The 19,640-nt window shown below is 37.3% G+C and overlaps 1 protein-coding gene across 2 annotated transcripts in view; it reads right to left on the bottom strand.

Annotated features, from left to right (window-relative positions):
• NALCN (sodium leak channel, non-selective) overlaps positions 1 to 19,640 on the bottom strand; it is a 1,159,715-nt gene that overhangs the window by 95,490 nt on the left and 1,044,585 nt on the right. For both annotated transcript variants that reach the window (XM_053707809.1, XM_053707808.1), the window contains 3 exons: positions 14,056 to 14,130; positions 3,345 to 3,464; positions 2,316 to 2,384 (listed from right to left, as the gene is read on the bottom strand). In XM_053707809.1, the coding sequence (XP_053563784.1) occupies positions 2,316 to 2,384; positions 3,345 to 3,464; positions 14,056 to 14,130 (264 nt within the window). The remainder of the gene's footprint in view (positions 1 to 2,315; positions 2,385 to 3,344; positions 3,465 to 14,055; positions 14,131 to 19,640) is intronic.

Here is a 19,640-nt window from a genome sequence, read left to right as displayed (position 1 = left end):
GTTACAGGCTACGCAATGGTAGCAGATTCAAATGTGTATTTGCTGTTTGATTCCCAGTGATATCTGAAGATCGATAGCATATCAACTTAGTTGTGTTCCGGTTGCTAATAAAGTTGCTTCCTTCTAATATGTATATAATTCAGTACTAGTTTACCTTTACACAAAGGCCGCAATCCAGTCAATATCTCACAGCTAGTCCACAACTCCAATAGCTTTATTTACCCTTAATATTAATTGTATAACTCGTTCTGCCGCTTTGTGCTACAATGTAACTACAGGACCCACCATTGTGACATGCTAAAAGAACTAAACTGGCTGTCGCTGGAATCCAGACGCTCCCTCCATCTTTCCTGCCTTGTGTTTAAGTGCCTTTCTGGAAAGCTCCCACCCTACCTGAGAAGAATGCTCTCCCCGGCTATTCCCACCTCCTATAACCTCCGATCCAGTACCAGCACATTATTTAGCTTGCCTCAATATAAAAAGAAAGCAGCTCGATCCCTCTTTTACTACCGAGCGCCACAGTTATGGAATGACCTCCTTCACACTTTAAAACCTTCCCCAAGCCTAATATCCTTTAAGAGATTCCTCTCTACATATCTCAAAACAGAATGCACCTGTCATGGTTGATTATAGATTTCTTACCTGTTCTATGTAAAAAAATTTGCATCTATTGTGTATTATTATTGTTTTTGAATTTTATTGTACCCTAATGTATCAATGCAATGTTGTGTGGACCCAGGACATGAGAGAAATCTCAATGTATCCTTCCTGGTAAAATATTTTATAAAAAATTAATAAAATAAATAAAATATTCTCATTATATACTACAGCAGTATAAGTATGCTAATATCACCAGTATTGTAGTGTTTTTAAGTGTGTTGGGGCAGAAAACAGTGTATCTTTTTAGTAGCAACAATAAAGGTTACTTTTTAAATAATTGACAAGCCTTTTCTTCATCTGTACTTTGTCCTCAGGGGCATTCCTCTTTGTCTCACCCTGCTCTTGGGGTGTGTTTTTGAATAAATTGTAATTTATGCCTATGCACAACTATTGGTTTTGGCCTATAATTCACTTTTAGACAAGGCCCTCCAGTAGTGAACTACAATTCTAAATCTCAGCTACTCTTTTGGTTAATACTGTATGACTCTGAGCACAGTGCTAGAATCTCCCTTAGCAGCCTGTCACTGTATGCCATGCTGCTGACCGGCAGAGTATGAGGTGAAGAAAGTCCAAGATGGGTTTATGTAGCCATGGCAGGTATGTGCTGTTATATTAATATACATTGCTACTACAGACTCTATGGGGCCGATTTATCATGCTGCAAATGCAGCAGTTTCTGTGCGAGCCTTCAGGCTCGCCGGAATCAAAAGTTAAGAAGCAGTGATCATAAGACCTCTTCTCCTTAACTCATCCGCCACCTCTGAGGTGTTGGGTAGTAATCATCCTGATCGGATACGATCAAGATGATTGACATCCCCTGCTAGCGGCCACTGGCCGTGAATGTGCAGTGGGCAACATTGTAGAAGCATTTCACACAAAATGCTGGTGTAATGCAGACAACGTATGCTATTGGCATTTATCTATGTCGGGCAGACATGATCCGTTACAGTTGATCATGTCCGCCAGACACTTGATAAATCGGTCCCTAAGAGTTAGGTTTAGTGAGCAGAACTCCTTCTACTGCTTTTTTGGGAGTTTGAGGGCAAAATCTTGCTTTCTGCAGCCTCTCTCCAAACTCTTTTAACTACTTGGCTGCCAGAGAGGATTGTTGTCAAGTTAATAGGTACATAAGTTTTAAAAAAGTTGAAATATCAGGTTTATTAACACTGACATAAAAAGGGAAAAAAAGCATACTACAAATTGATAAATAAAAAGAAACCACACATTTCTACCCAAGTTTTAAACATCACTCCAAAAAAAAAAGGATGCTGATAAGACCTTTAGAAATCCTGTGTTTGTGTATAAGTTTGTGTATATGAGTGTATGTATATATATATATATATATATATATATATATATATATATGATGTATGCGTGTGTGTATCTATTTATCTATATGTGTACGTACATATGTACGTATGTATCTGTTTTTGGGTGCACAGCCTAATGCAATAGGCTGCACACACCTATGGCTCTGACAAAGTATATCAGGAGCACAAAGCAAATTTGATAACAGATCTCATTTTGACTTTACTGTTACATTAAAAATTTAAGGAACTGTAAAAAAAAATTGATATAATTATCTGGAACAAAAACTAAAATAAATCTAGCTCAGGTATTTTTTATAAATGGTAAAATTGACAAGGTTTACTTACATGTTTTCCACAAATGGAGAAAAATCTAAAGACTATTATGCATGCGCCCATCATGTAAGTGTATTCATTCTAAAAAGAAAAAAGTAATGTAGAAAAAAATGTTATGCATATATCAACACATGAATGATAATATATATTTTAATGTCTATCTCATTAAGCTAAAGAGAAATAAACCAACATACAAGTTCTATTATTAAAAGAAATACAAAAAAAATAATCTATATAAGGACTGACAAGTTTACCAAAAATTAGTTATATATTAAAAAATGACAGAAAGTTTTGAGGTTCCTGGATGAAAAATATGTACAATTTAAAGAAATCAATTGTAAATAATAAGTAATGAAATTCTAAAATATTAAATGCAATAAATAAAACAAACCTTAGCTACTGAAAATGGAAAAAAAAAAAAACACCATCAAATACAGATGAATAAGCAATTTGTTAAAAACTAACTATATAAAGTAAATTGTAGGTGTGTTTGAACATTTAACTATAATAAGTATATGAAAACTAATAAGTAAATAAGATGAATGTTATGTTACTTTAATTCAATATCATAGTAGCAATAAAATGTACACTGGTATCAGTCAGTTGAATCAAAGTCCCATACTAAACTTTTGATCTCTCTGGGTTGCCATACTGACTGACTGAATAGACCCCTCCTGTCCAACACCAACTACAAGAAACTTTCTGGGAGTCCTGACAGCTATAAAAAATGGAGGTCTTTAATAAAAATAATATGAGGAATGTTAGAGAGACTGCATGTAAGTCCACATCATAAACTATATTTATATTGTGTTTATATTGAAAAATTAGAAGATATAGCTAATAACAATAACTGGTGAATGTTTGTCCTAAACATGGACTTTAACAATGGTGACTTGTGAGTTTATTTCCATATGTAAACTAGTATGAAATCCCACTTAAGGGAGTAAAAGAACAAATAAGGAGTAAAAATGTTTTCTTTCTTTTTCCTTAACCAAACTCTTTAAGACAATTGTATGCATCTGCTAAAAACAAATATCTTACCAGAAGGGCAAAATGGAGTACCACCCAGATAACCCCAAGTGAAGTTACAAGGAGATCATATCGATTTCTTCTACTTTGCCAAAATCCAGCTGGTGACATAGCTGTTATCTTCATGGTTACCTTTAAACAAAAGCAAACTTAGTAACAAATGTGAAATCATAATCATAAGCTAGGGTCAGGTCACAGAGCACATAATCATCAATGAGAAGCAAACTTAGTAACAAATGTGAAATCATAATCATAAGCTAGGGTCAGGTCACAGAGCACATAATCATCAATGAGAAGCAAACTTAGTAACAAATCTGAAATCATAATCATAAGCTAGGGTCAGGTCACAGAGCACATAATCATCAATGAGAAGCAAACTTAGTAACAAATGTGAAATCATAATCATAAGCTAGGGTCAGGTCACAGAGCACATAATCATCAATGAGAAGCAAACTTAGTAACAAATGTGAAATCATAATCATAAGCTAGGGTCAGGTCACAGAGCACATAATTATCAATGAGAAGCAAACTTAGTAACAAATCTGAAATCATAATCATAAGCTAGGGTCAGGTCACAGAGCACATAATCATCAATGAGAAGCAAACTTAGTAACAAATGTGAAATCATAATCATAAGCTAGGGTCAGGTCACAGAGCACATAATCATCAATGAGAAGCAAACTTAGTAACAAATCTGAAATCATAATCATAAGCTAGGGTCAGGTCACAGAGCACATAATCATCAATGAGAAGCAAACTTAGTAACAAATGTGAAATCATAATCATAAGCTAGGGTCAGGTCACAGAGCACATAATCATCAATGAGAAGCAAACTTAGTAACAAATCTGAAATCATAATCATAAGCTAGGGTCAGGTCACAGAGCACATAATCATCAATGAGAAGCAAACTTAGTAACAAATGTGAAATCATAATCATAAGCTAGGGTCAGGTCACAGAGCACATAATCATCAATGAGAAGCAAACTTAGTAACAAATGTGAAATCATAATCATAAGCTAGGGTCAGGTCACAGAGCACATAATCATCAATGAGAAGCAAACTTAGTAACAAATGTGAAATCATAATCATAAGCTAGGGTCAGGTCACAGAGCACATAATCATCAATGAGAAGCAAACTTAGTAACAAATGTGAAATCATAATCATAAGCTAGGGTCAGGTCACAGAGCACATAATCATCAATGAGAAGCAAACTTAGTAACAAATGTGAAATCATAATCATAAGCTAGGGTCAGGTCACAGAGCACATAATCATCAATGAGAAGCAAACTTAGTAACAAATGTGAAATCATAATCATAAGCTAGGGTCAGGTCACAGAGCACATAATCATCAATGAGAAGCAAACTTAGTAACAAATGTGAAATCATAATCATAAGCTAGGGTCAGGTCACAGAGCACATAATCATCAATGAGAAGCAAACTTAGTAACAAATGTGAAATCATAATCATAAGCTAGGGTCAGGTCACAGAGCACATAATCATCAATGAGAAGCAAACTTAGTAACAAATGTGAAATCATAATCATAAGCTAGGGTCAGGTCACAGAGCACATAATCATCAATGAGAAGCAAACTTAGTAACAAATGTGAAATCATAATCATAAGCTAGGGTCAGGTCACAGAGCACATAATCATCAATGAGAAGCAAACTTAGTAACAAATGTGAAATCATAATCATAAGCTAGGGTCAGGTCACAGAGCACATAATCATCAATGAGAAGCAAACTTAGTAACAAATGTGAAATCATAATCATAAGCTAGGGTCAGGTCACAGAGCACATAATCATCAATGAGAAGCAATGAAAGAGATAAAGGTATAGGAAAGTCAAAAGTAAACTTGCAAGTAATTGTAAGATACTTTTCAATTCACTTCTACTTTCAAAATTACTTTGTTTTATTGGTATTCTTTGAAAAAGAATATGTACATATCCTACATCGCTGGTACCTAGCTGGTGATTTGTGGCTACATTTGTTTGTTTTCATTGGCTCACCAGATGTTTTCAGCTGGCTCCCAGAAATGCATTGCTGCTCTGGAGCTACCTTTAACTATTGGTTTCATGTATTTAGCAGCCTTGGAGTCCTTTTTCAATATTTTATTTTTAATATTTACATAAGGGGACTTAAGATAACTAATTGTTGTGCGCTAAACCGACACTGCGCACATCAGGAAGCGTATTACGTATATTATACATACCAATGTTCTTCACGTAGAAAAAATGTGAAGAACATTGGTATATATATATATATATATATATACACACAGTGTATATATATATATATATATATATATATATATATGAATATATACAGGCATAGATGTATACATACTGTGTATATATATGCAGGTATACCCCACTTTACAGCGCTTCACTTTACAGCGCTTCGCTAATACAGCGCTTTGTGGAGCTGAAGTTCAACCTCCAAGGATTTTGAAACAGTGCTGTAATCATCGTGAGATTGCGAGAAAAGTGACTGCCACCATTTTGTTATGTTAAGTTCACTCTGTTTACAGCATTACAGCGCAATCTGTGGCTTAGTGCTATAGTCTGGAAAATTTTACTACAGTAATTGTAACTATTTTACAGGTACAGTATTTATAGAATACTAATTGAATACTGTGCTGTGCTAGTGTTAAACTAAACATATTATTGTACCCTTATATATGTTAGGTCAAACATGTTTTCAAGTTTTTAAACACACTGGCAAGTGAAAAGAAAGCTAAAACTGCCTTGTTTCACTTTAAGGCGGTTTTCACTTTACAGCGGGGCTCCGGTCCCTTACCCGCTGTATGAGTGGGGTATACCTGTATATATATATATATATATATATATATATATATATAATCCTCAAAGTATGAGGGCACTCACAGGTCTTATTTTAAATCAAGAAGTATTCAGTGAACAGTAAATATCCAAAGGTAAGTCAACGTTTCGGCTAGTAAGTTAAGCCTTTGTCAAGACCATCTAAAATACAACATTGTCTTAGTGTGCTGTCTAATAACAAACGTGTATAATACATGTTAACATAGTGCCCATATAAATCCTCATTAAAAATTCATGATCCACTCTATTGTTATCAAATATGTGAAGTCATTATCATAACGCCTGTTTGGTTATTTCACTACTTTCAGTAAATGTATTGGTCAGTCACTGTATATATTATATCATATGTTTCATATGTATCACTCAGTAAACTCATTCCATTGTAAATAGTTCATATAACATATAACACATGACGCATCATAGGGGTGGAGTTTTACTCCCCCCGTAAACATATTTGAAGCATTTGTTTTTAGTAACCATTGGATACATTAACTATTAAGACATTGTGTCAAAAACATATCAGCGATCATTATACAGAAGGAAAAGAGCAGATTAGTTAGGAGAATCCATTTCTAAGGCAAAATGGTTAACGAAATTAAAATTCCAGTTGGATAAATATAAACAGGAATTAATTAATTTCAAAAACTCAAGACTCAAAACTGTAGAAACAGATAATAGGTACCCTTGGCTTACGGGAAAAACACTAGGATACAGGCATAGGTTTAGGGACGAGTGCACACAGAGAAATATACTGACGGTTGATACCAGTGGGGGTGATTCCAGTGGCACAGAGACCACACAGTGTAATTCTAACACCAAGGGAGAAATACACAGTACAAACTAAGTCCCAGAACAAACCTCCTATGATTCCAAAAAAGGACACATAGGCATAGAAAATATGTCAGAAGGGGTCCAGAAACAAATAAATGAAAATGTGGTTATTAACCTGAGTGCCTCACAGACACAGACATATTTACTAAATAAAGGTCTTATCTATGTCCCCACTCCCAAACAGGACAAATTTTGTTATAAAGAAGATCTCAATAGATTTCAACGGCAACTAAAACTCAAAGATCATTTTAAAAAGAAGTCCAAATAATTAAAGTAACCCTAAATTTAAAGTAAAATCCAAATTTGAATCCAGTACTATACATCCTTCCATAAAAACGTATATGTCAGTATGCACTATAAATATTAAAACACAATGCAATACACCTGATAAATGCAAAAATAATAACATGAACAGAACAGAATGGCAGACCCTTCAGGCACTTAAAAAAAACAATCTATCATTATCCGCCCTGTGGATAAGGGCGGGGCTATTGTAATACTTGATAGAGACTATTATAGAAATGAACTACTTGAACAACTAAATGACACCCTGACTCCCTAAAAATCCTACATTTGAATATATAAAAAAGTATTGGATAGATCCCTTGATGCAGCACTACAACACGGCTACATTGATGAATCTATACACAAGTTTCTCATCACTGACCACCCTAAATACCCATACCAAAAATTCACAAAAATTTAGAAAAAATGCTGGGTAGGCCCATTGTATCGGTTATAGGCTCCCTGTATCAAAGTGTGGCACTATTTGTAGACTTTCAATTACAAGCAACTGTTAAAAAACTAACGGCTAGATTTAGAGTTTGGCGTTAGCCGTCAAAAGCAGCGTTAAGGGGTCCTAACGCTGCTTTTTACTGCCCGTTGGTATTTAGAGTCAGGCAGGAAAGGGTCTAACGCTCACTTCCCTACCGCGATTCCAGGCTACCTCAGATCCCCTTACGCCAATTGCGTATCCTATCCTTTCAATGGGATCTGCCTAATGCCGGTATTTGGATTCTTGGGAGAAGTGAGCGGTAGACCCTCTACCGACAAGACTCCTACCGACAAAAAAAGTCAGTAGTTAAGAGCTTTATGGGCTAACGCGTGAATATAAAGCTCTTAACTACTGTGCTCTAAAGTACACTAACACCCATAAACTACCTATGTACCCCTAAACCGAGGCCCCCCCACATCACCGCCACTATAATAAAAATTTTTAACCCCTAATCTGCCGACCGGACACCGCCGCCACCTACATTATAGCTATAAACCCCTAATCTGCTGCCCCTAACATCGCCAACCCCTATATTTATTAACCCCTAATCTGCCCCCCCAACGTCGCCGCTACCTTACCTACACTTATTAACCCCTAATCTGCCGACCGGACCTTGCCGCCACTATAATAAATGTATTAACCCCTAAACTGCCGCACTCCTGCCTCGCAAACACTAGAATAAATAGTATTAACCCCTAATCTGCCCTCCCTAACATCGCCGCCACCTACCTACAATTATTAACCCCTAATCTCCCGCCAGCACCGTCGCCGCTACTATAATAAAGTTATTAACCCCTAAACCTAACTCTAACCCTAACACCCCCTAACATAAATATAATTTAAATTAAATGAAATAATATTCTTAAAATTAAAAAAATGAATCCTATTTAAAACTAAATACTTACCTATCAAATAAACCCTAATATAGCTACAATATAACTAATAATTACATTGTAGCTATTTTAGGATTTATATTTATTTTACAGGCAACTTTGTATTTATTTTAACTAGGTACAATAGCTATTAAATAGTTAATTTAATAGCTACCTAGTTAAAATAAGTACAAAATTACCTGTAAAATAAATCCTAACCTAAGTTACAATTAAACCTAACACTACACTATCATTAAATAAATTACCTACAATTAGCTAAATTAAAATACAATAAAATAAACTATTCTATAATACAAAAACAAACAAACAAACACTAAATTACAAAAAATAAAAAAAGAATTACAAGAAGTTTAAACTAATTACACCTAATCTAAGCCCCCTAATAAAATAAAAAAGCCCCCCAAAATAAAAAATTCCCTACCCTATTCTAAACTACCAAAGTAATCAGCTCTTTTACCAGCCCTTAAAAGGGCTTTTTGCTGGGCATTGCCCCAAAGTAATCAACTCTTTTACCTGAAAATAAAAATGCAATACCACCCCAACATTACAACCCACCACCCACATACCCCTACTCTAACCCATCCAAACCCCCCTTAAAAAAACCTATCGCTAACCCCCTGAAGATCTCCCTACCTTGAGTCGTCTTCACCCAGCCAAGCCGAATTCTTCATCCAAGGTGCGCAGAGAAGGTCCTTTATCCGGTAGAAGTCTTCATCCAAGCGGCAAAGAAGAGGTCCTCCATCCGGTAGAAGTGTTCGTCCAGGCGGCATCTTCAATCTTCATCCATCCGGAGCAGAGCGGAGCCATCTTCAACGGAGCCGACGCGGAGCCATCCTCTTGAACCGACGACTTCCCGACGAATGAAGGTTCCTTTAAGGGACCTCATCCAAGATGACGTCTTGGATGACGTCAATAGCCAATAGAATGCAAGTTCAATACGATTGGCTGATTGGATCAGCCAATCGGATAGAACTTCAATCTGATTGGCTGATTGCATCAGCCAATCAGATTTTTTCTACCTTAATTCCGATTGGCTGATAGAATTCTGTCAGCCAATCGGAATTGAAGGAACGCCATCTTGGATGACGTCCCTTAAAGGAACCTTCATTCGTTGGGAAGTCGTCAGTTGAAGAGGATGGCTCAGCGTCGGCTCCGTTGAAGATGGCTCCGCTCTGGATGGATGAAGATTGAAGACGCCGCCTGGATGAACATTTCTACCGGATGGAGGACCTCTTCTTTGCCGCTTGGATGAAGACTTCTACCGGATCAAGGACCTCCTCTGCGCACCTTGGATGAAGAATTCGGCTCGGCTGGATGAAGACGACTCAAGGTAGGGAGATCTTCAGAGGGTTAGCGATAGTTTTTTTTAAGGGGGGTTTGGGTGGGTTAGAGTAGGGGTATGTGGGTGGTGGGTTGTAATGTTGGGGGGTATTGTATTTTTATTTTCAGGTAAAAGAGCTGATTACTTTGGGGCAATGCCCAGCAAAAAGCCCTTTAAGGGCTGGTTAAAGAGCTGATTACTTTGGTAGTTTAGAATAGGGTAGGGAATTTTTTATTTTGGGGGGGCTTTTTTATTTTATTAGGGGGCTTAGATTAGGTGTAATTAGTTTAAACTTCTTGTAATTCTTTTTTATTTTTGTAATTTAGTGTTTTTTTTGTATTATAGAATAGTTTATTTTATTGTATTTTAATTTAGCTAATTGTAGGTAATTTATTTAATTTATTTAATGATAGTGTAGTGTTAGATTTCATTGTAACTTAGGTTAGGATTTATTTTACAGGTAATTTTGTACTTATTTTAACTAGGTAGCTATTAAACAGTTATTAACTATTTAATAGCTATCGTACCTAGTTAAAATAAATACAAAGTTGCCTGTAAAATAAATATAAATCCTAAAATAGCTACAATGTAATTATTAGTTATATTGTAGCTATATTAGGGTTTATTTGATAGGTAAGTATTTAGTTTCAAATAGGATTAATTTAGTTAATTTTAGGAATATTATTTCATTTCATTTAACCCTTTGAGTGCTAAGCACTTTCCCACCTGGGTGCTAAGCACATTTGAGGTTTTTTTAAATTTTACTTTTTTTTTTTTTACTTTTTTTCTTTTCTTTTTAGATCCGCAAGACTTATACCATTGGAAATGTTAGGCGATTACCTTTCCAATGGTGAGTCTTGGGGGTCTGTAGCTGCTTAGATGCCTGAGATACATGCTTCTAAGCAGCATGCCCCCTTTCCCTATATTGTCCATTGTCTTTTTTACATAAAGTTGCGGGGTGACATCATTACGTCATTATGCCTGACGTCACCACGCAAAACGGGAAGTCCCGGCGATGCCTGTCACTCTACAGGCACGATTGCCGGGGTAGGAGCGGGTGGGAGCCCCCAGATCTCCCTCAAGGTGGGAGAGTGCTAGCGACGGCTCTGAGCCGTCGTTAGCACCTGAGTGAGAAACTCTGCGACAGCTCTGAGCCGTCATTAGCACCTGAGTGAAAAACTCTGCGATGGCTCAGAGCCGTCGTTAGCACTCAAGGGGTTAAATTATATTTAAGTTGGGGGGGTTAGGGTTAGACTTAGATTTAGGGGTTAATACATTTATTATAGTAGCGGCGACATTGCGGGCGGGAGATTAGGGGTTAATAAATTATTTGTAGGTGGCGGCGATGTTAGGGAGGGCAGATTAGGGGTTAATACTATTTATTATAGTGTTTGCGAGGCGGGAGTGTGGCTGTTTAGGGGTTAATACATTTATTATAGTGGCGGCGAGGTCCGGTCGGCAGATTAGGGGTTAATAAGTGTAGGTAAGGTAGCAGCGATGTTGGGGGGGGGGCAGATTAGGGGTTAATAAATATAATATAGGGGTCGGCGGTGTTAGGGGCAGCAGATTAGGGGTTCATAGGGATAATGTAAGTTGCGGCGGTGTCCGGAGCGGCAGATTAGGGGTTAATAATATAATGCAGGTGTCAGCGATAGCGGGGGCGTCAGATTAGGGTTAATAAGTGTAAGGTTAGGCGTGTTTAGACTCGGGGTTCATGTTAGGGTGTTAGGTGCAGACTTAGAGAGTGTTTCCCCATAGGAAACAATGGGGCTGCGTTAGGAGCTGAACGCTGTTTTTTTGCAGATGTTAGTTTTTTTTTCATTCCAAAATGCCCCATTGTTTCCTATGGGGATATAGCGCACGAGCACATTTTTCCAGCTTACCGCTACTGTAAGCAACGCTGGTATTGAGGGTTGAAGTGGAGCTAAATTAGGCTAAACGCACCCTTTTTGAGCCTAACGCAGCCCCTCAGACAACTCTAAATACCACCGTTGTTGGAAGTGTGCGTTTGGAAAAAAAGCAGCGTTAGCTACGCCGGTCTTTACCGACAAAACTCTAAATCTAGGCGTCAATCTTTTCTCCTTGATTCTATGGATCTTATTAAATCCCTAAATGATATTATCTTTCCGGAACAGGTAATACCGGCTAGTTTAGAAGTAAGTCTTTATACCATTATTCCCCATGACTTGGGCTTAGAAGCAGTAAAAAGTAACCTTACTTCAGATCCGGAATATATGGGACCCCCTATAGAATTCATCCTTGATTTGTTACGCACATGCCTTACACATAATTATTTTTGTTTTGAGGATACATACTTTCTACAAATAGTTGGTACAGCCATGGGTTCGTCACAGTTTAACACGTTTGCATACAAACATACAATTCTGACAAGGTATGATAAATTACAGTTATTGCCGTTATATGAACTATTTACAATAGAATGAGTTTACAGAGTGATACATATGATACATATGATATGATATATACGATAACTGACCAATACATTTACTGAAAGTAGTGAAATAACCAAACAGGCGTTATGATAATGACTCCACATATTTGATAAGAATAGAGTCGATCATGAATTTTTAATGAGGAGTGATATGGGCACTATGTTAAGATGTATTATACACGTTTGTTATTAGACACCACACTAAGACAAAGTTGTATTTGTATTTTAGATGGTCTTGACAAAGGCTTAACTTACTAGCCGAAACGTCGACTTACCTTTGGATATTTACTTTTCACTGAATAAACTCTGCTTAATTTAAAATAAGACCTGTGAGTGCCCTCATACTTTGATGATTCTATTTCTATGATTGGAGGAGACACCTGGGCTAACTTACACACAACGACTAGGAGTGAGTGCATGGGATTGGAAACGTAGTGTGTGTATATATATATATATATATATATATATACTGTATATATATAGGAATATAAATTAAAAAATACAAAGAACATTTTATCCTATATAAAGAACATTGGCATGTTAAATATTTACATTACATACACAGTAAAACACATTATTAAATAATTTTTATTTAAACATCTATATATACATCCATCTATCTATCTATCTATCTATCTATCTATCTATCTATCTATCTATCTATCTATCTATCTATCTATCTTAGCCATCTTAAGTCAAATACATGGCCATATACCTTTGGACCCTTATTTTGTATTAATATATTTATGACTAGTTTTTATCAGATAGTATTCATATGTATGTAACGGTTTATATTAATGTATTTATGTTGTCTTTGGTGCAACTTTTATTTTATCCCTAACCCTTTACACAAGGTCTTCAGTTGTGCTAACCTGATGCCCGTTAAATTAAATTGCGCTCGAGCAAACGCACTTACTTTCAACTTGTAATAAGCGCAACTTAACGCCGGTGTGATATTGATATATCTCGCTCTATAAATTTAGCACTTTACTTGTAATCTAGCCCTATATGTGATCTAAAATCTTGGAAAAAAATATACACACAAAAAAACTATTTGTAGTGCCCCTATATTCATAATAATAACATCACCCACTGTACAAATATTGCCACCTGTTAGGCACAGCAGAGGATACTATTCACTACACTCCTGTCACCTCCTGCTGCTCTTTATTTAATCTGTAAATACCCCCTGAAGGGGGCTATGACTTGTTTCATTATGGAATATCAGGTGATGTGACTAACAGAAAGCTTCTATTCCTTACTGAGATAAAATCCATAGTTATTCCAGTATAAACCAATGATGCTTCAGTTTCTCTTTACACTGATTGTGGTTTTGTGAGCGATCTCAGTGTTCTGGATATCAGGAAGTTAGTTTTTACTTTTGTTAACCCTTTATTTATAATATCACATAAATAACAGTTTTAACATTACATAACTGTGGTGCAATTCAGATGTCACATATGAGTGTGTTTATAGTTATCTATTAGTGTAAAAAAATCTTCCAAACTGTCCTAACCAATCACATCACGTCAGTGAATATCTGCATTGTCATTTGTATCAGTGATTATTTTCTAAGGTAAAATGAATAGGTAATATGACATTACATTACCTCCAGAACAAAAATGAACGTGAAGACTACTGACATAGTTGCTAGAGGAACAGTAACTGGCTCATTCACATCCCACTGGAATAAAAGAACAAGATTCATATGCTGGTTAGTCACAAATATTAAATCTGTCTTAAAAACAAATATATTATTTGTAATAGCTAAAAAATTAGGGAGACATGAGGTGTGGACTCTCTGTGCACCAGCAAATGTTAGCCCGAAACGTCGCTGTTTTTCTGTGGACCCTGTGTGATAAATAAAGGTCCTTTAAATATAGCACAGCTGGAGAGATTCCTTCTTTTGTGGATATTCTGATGGGCATGGGAAGCCTTCTCCGTGTTCTGTGAACTGTGGGTGCTGTTTCCTATTCTCCTATACATATGTTAATCTAGCTAACAGTGATACATTGCTGACCCTTCAACAAAAGATACCAAGAGATACCTTGAAAATATAATAAAATGGAAAGTTGTTTAAAATTACATGCCTTAGCTGAATTATGAAAGGAAAATTGTGTTTCCTGTCCCTTTAATAATTTATACCACCACCATCGCGGGAGGAAAAGTGAGAGGTGGGTCCCTATATGATACAAAATTGTTTGGCAGGAAGGAATGGGTTCCTACACTACAGAAATACTGTTATTAGATGGAGGAGGAAGGTGGGTTTCTGCACTAAAGAAAAAGAAAATGCTGATCGCTTGAAAGGGGGGAAGTAGGGAGGGTGAGGGGAGATCCCTACACCACAGATAAATACTGTAAATCATTTAAAAAAAACTACAATGCATGCTGGCACACTGGCTGCCAGTGGCAAAAATGGTGGTGCCCAGTAGGAGGGGGAGGGAAGCAAGCTGTCTGGGAGGTATCAGGGATTTGGGAAAGTGAGGAGGGATCCCTACAATATAGAAAATAATAACTAAATAAATAAAAATATTGTAAAGTTGCTTAAAATGAGATGCCTTATCTGAATCATGAAAGAAAAAAACATAATTTATGCTTACCAGATAAATTTCTTTCCTTCCTGGCAGGGAGAGTCCATGACTTCATTCCTTACTGTTGGGAAAAACAACACCTGGCCAAAGACACCCCAGCCAAAGGCTTAAATATCACTCCCACTTCTCCTATCCCTCAGTCATTCCGCCGAGGGAACAAGGAAAAGTAGGAGAAACATCAGGGTATAAAAGGTGCCAGAAGAAATATTATAAAAACGGTGGCCGCCCATCGAGGTAGCCGCCTTACAAATCTGATCCATTGAGGCTTCGTTCTTAAAAGCCAAAGAGGAAGCCACTGCTCTAATGGAATGAGGAGGCTGTCATCCCGCTGTTTCATAAGCTAAGCGGATGACACTCCTCAACCAGAAAGATAAAGAAGTCTTAGTAGCCTTCTGCCTCTTACGCTTCCCCGCATAGATGACAAACAAAGAGGAATATTGTCTGAATTCCTTAGTAGCCTGAAGATAGAACTTCAAGGCACGAACCACATCTAGATTGTGAAGCAAACGTTCTTTCGCTGAAGAAGGATTAGGACACAAGGAAAGAACAACAATTTCTTGATTAATGTTACGATTCGACAACACCTTAGGGAGGAACCCTAGTTTAGTGCGTAAAACCGCCTTATCAGCATGAAAAAACAGATAAGGGGATCACATTGCAAAGCAGAAATCTCAGAAACTTTGCGCGCAGAGGCAATAGCCAACAAAAAAAGAACCTTCCAAGATAACAATTTACTATCAACAGTATGCATAGGCTCAAATGGAGCCTGCTGCAAAACACTAAAAACAAGATTGAGCCCCAGATCTAAACACGGGTCTGATCCTAGCCAGAGCCTTAAAGGACTACACATCCAGAAGTTCAGCTAATCTTTTGTGCAGTAACACCAACAGTGACGATATCTGTCCCTTCAGGGAACTAGCAGATAAACCCTTCTTTAGTCCATCCTAGAGGAAAGCTAAAATTCTGGCAACCTTAACCTTATGCCAGGAAAAAAACACACTCTTCACACCAGTACAAATAAGTCCTCCACACGTTATGGTAGATACGACGAGTAACTGGTTTACGAGCTTGAACCAGAGTGTCAATAACACTCTCAGAAAACCCTCTCTTGGCTAAGACTAAGCGTTCAATCTCCACGCAGTCAGCCTCAGAGAATCTAGATTTTTATGAATCAAGGGACCCTGTATCAGCAGATCTCTGCGACAAGGTACCCTCCACTGAGGAGATGAGGACATTCCCACCAGATCCGCAAACCACGTCCTTCGCGGCCATGATGGAGCAATCAGAATCACAGATGCTCGCTCCTGCTTGATGCTAGCCACCACGCGATGGAGAAGCGGTAATGGAGGAAAAAGATATGAGTCTGAACACTCGCTGCCTATCTCTGCAAACACCTCGGGGTGAAGAGACCATTCCCCTGGGTGAAAGGATTGCCTGCTGAGGAAGTCCGCTTTCCAGTTGTCCACACGAGGAATGTGGGTCGCTGACAGCGTACATTTGTGAGTCCCTGAGAAATTTCTCGTTCCCCCCCTGATGGTTGATATAGGCAACCAAGGTTATATTTTTCTGATTGGAATCTGATAAACTGGGACGAACCCAGAAGGAGTCAAGCCTACAAGCTGGGATATAGTAGCTAAACCTGAAAAATATTTAGATGACTCTTGCGTTTGTTAGAGCGAGGTAAGGCACTCAAGGTCACAGACACCACTGATTGTAACTGCACGGTAAAGTCCACTAGAAAAAGGCCCCCTCCAGATGGAGGATTAGTTGAGCCGCAGGGAACTGCATGTGGAGCGGGTAATGTGGAAAGGGTAGTAATTTCTCAGGACCCAGATTCCTAAGAAGTAGACGGCTCAGAAGGGCTAATAGCGCTATGAGTATTAGCAGGCTTGTCTCCCTTCTTAGACTTTAGAACAGTGTTTAGGCAAATGAAACAAAATTGAGCAGGTGGGCAAACCACAGCCTCTTCACAATATAAACAGGAATTATTAATCAGTACAGAAGGAGCGGAACCTTCTAATGTAGTATCAGAGTCCTCCATAGCTTTGTACATACCCACAGAAGGACAAGCAAAAAGAAACTCTTTTATTTAAAAAACGGCACCTTAATACTCCCAATGGCTGGGGCACTCACAACCTCCTAGACCCAGACAGCTAACAGTGAAAACACTCTCCTCAGGAGTGATGTCTGCAGCAGGATCTTAGGAAATGAAAGAGACCACACCCGGTCACGTGATACGTAGGGCTCCAAGCTATCATGAGCTGCAAAACACCTAAAAAATGAAAGTGAAACCTGTTTGTTCCAAGCCAAAAAATACAGTCTATGAACCTAAAAAACCTCTCACATTAAGCAGATATAAATCCCCAAACTGTTCAAATAATCTCCCTGAAGGAGATATTAACAATTGATCCCATCAAGGTATAAATAAGCCAAACTGTGACCCTGTATAGCATTTTAAATTGTATACATAAAAAAACGGTCTTACCCTCCAGGATCCATGCTGTGGAACAGGCACAGCCTCTCAAGTGTGACAGTCTTGCAGCAACGCTTCTGACATGGACTTGAGTGTATAGCAGCAAGCAGTGAAACTCGTCAACACTGATTGCTCAGAAGCTGTTAGCGACAGTCTGGATGAGTTTGCAGAAAAACTTTCCCTGCATCTCCAGACTCTAACTTTCATCAATACTCTCACTGAGAGGTTGACATGATTACTTAATCCTTTCTCGAAGGGAACATACCCATAACAGGACTATCCAAATCTTCTGCCACCTCCTATACTGACAAAAAGCAAAGAATGACTGGGGGATAGGGGAAGTGGGAGGGATATTTAAGCCTTTGGCTGGGGTGTATTTGCCTCCTCCTGGTGGCCAGGTGTTGTTTTTCCCAACATTAAGGAAGGAAATTGGGGTTTATGTCCCTATAATAACTTAGATCACCATCATCACAGGAGGGGGAAGGGAGAGGTGGGTCCCTACACTACAGAAAATTGTTTGGCAGGGGAGAGGGATGGGGAGATAGGGAGGATGAGGGGATCCCTACACTACAAAAAATAAATAAAAAATAATTTTAAAAAATGTATACAATGCAGACTGGCTGCCAGTATCAAAAATGGTTGTGACCAGTAGGAGAACTCTTTGGGAGGTACCAGGGAGGTGGGAGGCTGAGGAGGGATCCATACACTATAGAAAATAAATTAATTAATTAATTAAGCCCAGAACTGCATTCTTGCAGACTGACTGCCAGTAGTTAAGCTGCTGGTGTCCAGTGGGGTGGGGAGAGAGAGCTGTGTCAGAGGGATAACATAGGGATCAGGGAGTTGGGAGGTGTCAGGTGGGAGGGTAATTCCTGAACTACAAATATTACCCTTAACAGCTAACTGATTAAACCCTTTGCTGCTGGGAATTTCAGAAGTATGGGGTGCCTTCTAATTACCAAATAACATGCATGTCTGCCATTTCTGAATAAAGGGAATCCTATATAAGCATTTACAACAGTTTGTCTTATGACTGCAGTAGTTTATATAAATATATATATATGTATATATAAATATATATGTGTGTGTACATGTGTATTTATATGTTTATATATGTCTGTAAATACATACATACAGATATAAAAACATAAATACATATGTACACATATATAAACACACACACACACACACACATATATATATATATATATATATATATATATATATATATATATATATATACTGTATATATATATAACGATTCCAGTCAGGAAGGCACTCTCCGTTTTTAAGCTGTAATAAATACCACTTTATTAAAGTGACAGCTTAAAAACGGAGAGTGCCTTCCTGACTGGAATTGTTATATGCATTTAATTTGAAGTGCACCCCGGCAGTTATTTCTGGAAAGCGGGTGCTGGATCCCATTTCTCTATTTTTGTGTGTGTGTGTGTATATATATATATATATATATATACACACACACATATTTAGACATGTATATGATGTATGTATCTCTATGTCAAAGCTATTTGCCTGCCTTTTTTTCTAACACTGAGACCTCATATCTTTGAGCCCTTATAACATTTTTGTTTAATTTTTTTTTAAAATAATTTTTATTAGATAGTGTTATTATGAGTATAAGTGTATTTTTAAATGTATTTTTGATGTTTTTTATGGCACTTTTTTACTCTGCTAAACAGTTAAACAGAGCTCTGAGAATGCACTATCCTAACACGATAACTTCAATTGTGCTTAAGCGATCATTTTTTTTCATAGTTGCAGATAAAATTATCAAAAATAATAAAAATATATACATGCTGGGTCTTAGCTGACTCAAAGGATGCCAATGAACACATTTTGAGATTTTTTTGTGTGGAATGTCAATCTTTATATACAGTATAGCTGATTGAAACCATCATCCACTAAAAGTTTTTTTAATTCTAAAAAAAAATAAAAAATATTTATAGCTTTGATGGGCAAAAAAAAAAAAAAGTTGCTACAGTGGATATAAATCGTCTAAACACCATTATGAAAAGGTCAGAAATAACAACAATGTAAATATCAGACTTTTTTTTTCCATTTGTGGAAGCACCTTTTGCCTTCATTACAGCAGCAAGTCTTTGTAACTAA

This window comes from Bombina bombina, chromosome 3 (genome assembly GCF_027579735.1).
Source record: "Bombina bombina isolate aBomBom1 chromosome 3, aBomBom1.pri, whole genome shotgun sequence".
Taxonomy (NCBI): domain Eukaryota; kingdom Metazoa; phylum Chordata; class Amphibia; order Anura; family Bombinatoridae; genus Bombina; species Bombina bombina.
This window is presented reverse-complemented; position numbering and strand designations above follow the sequence as displayed.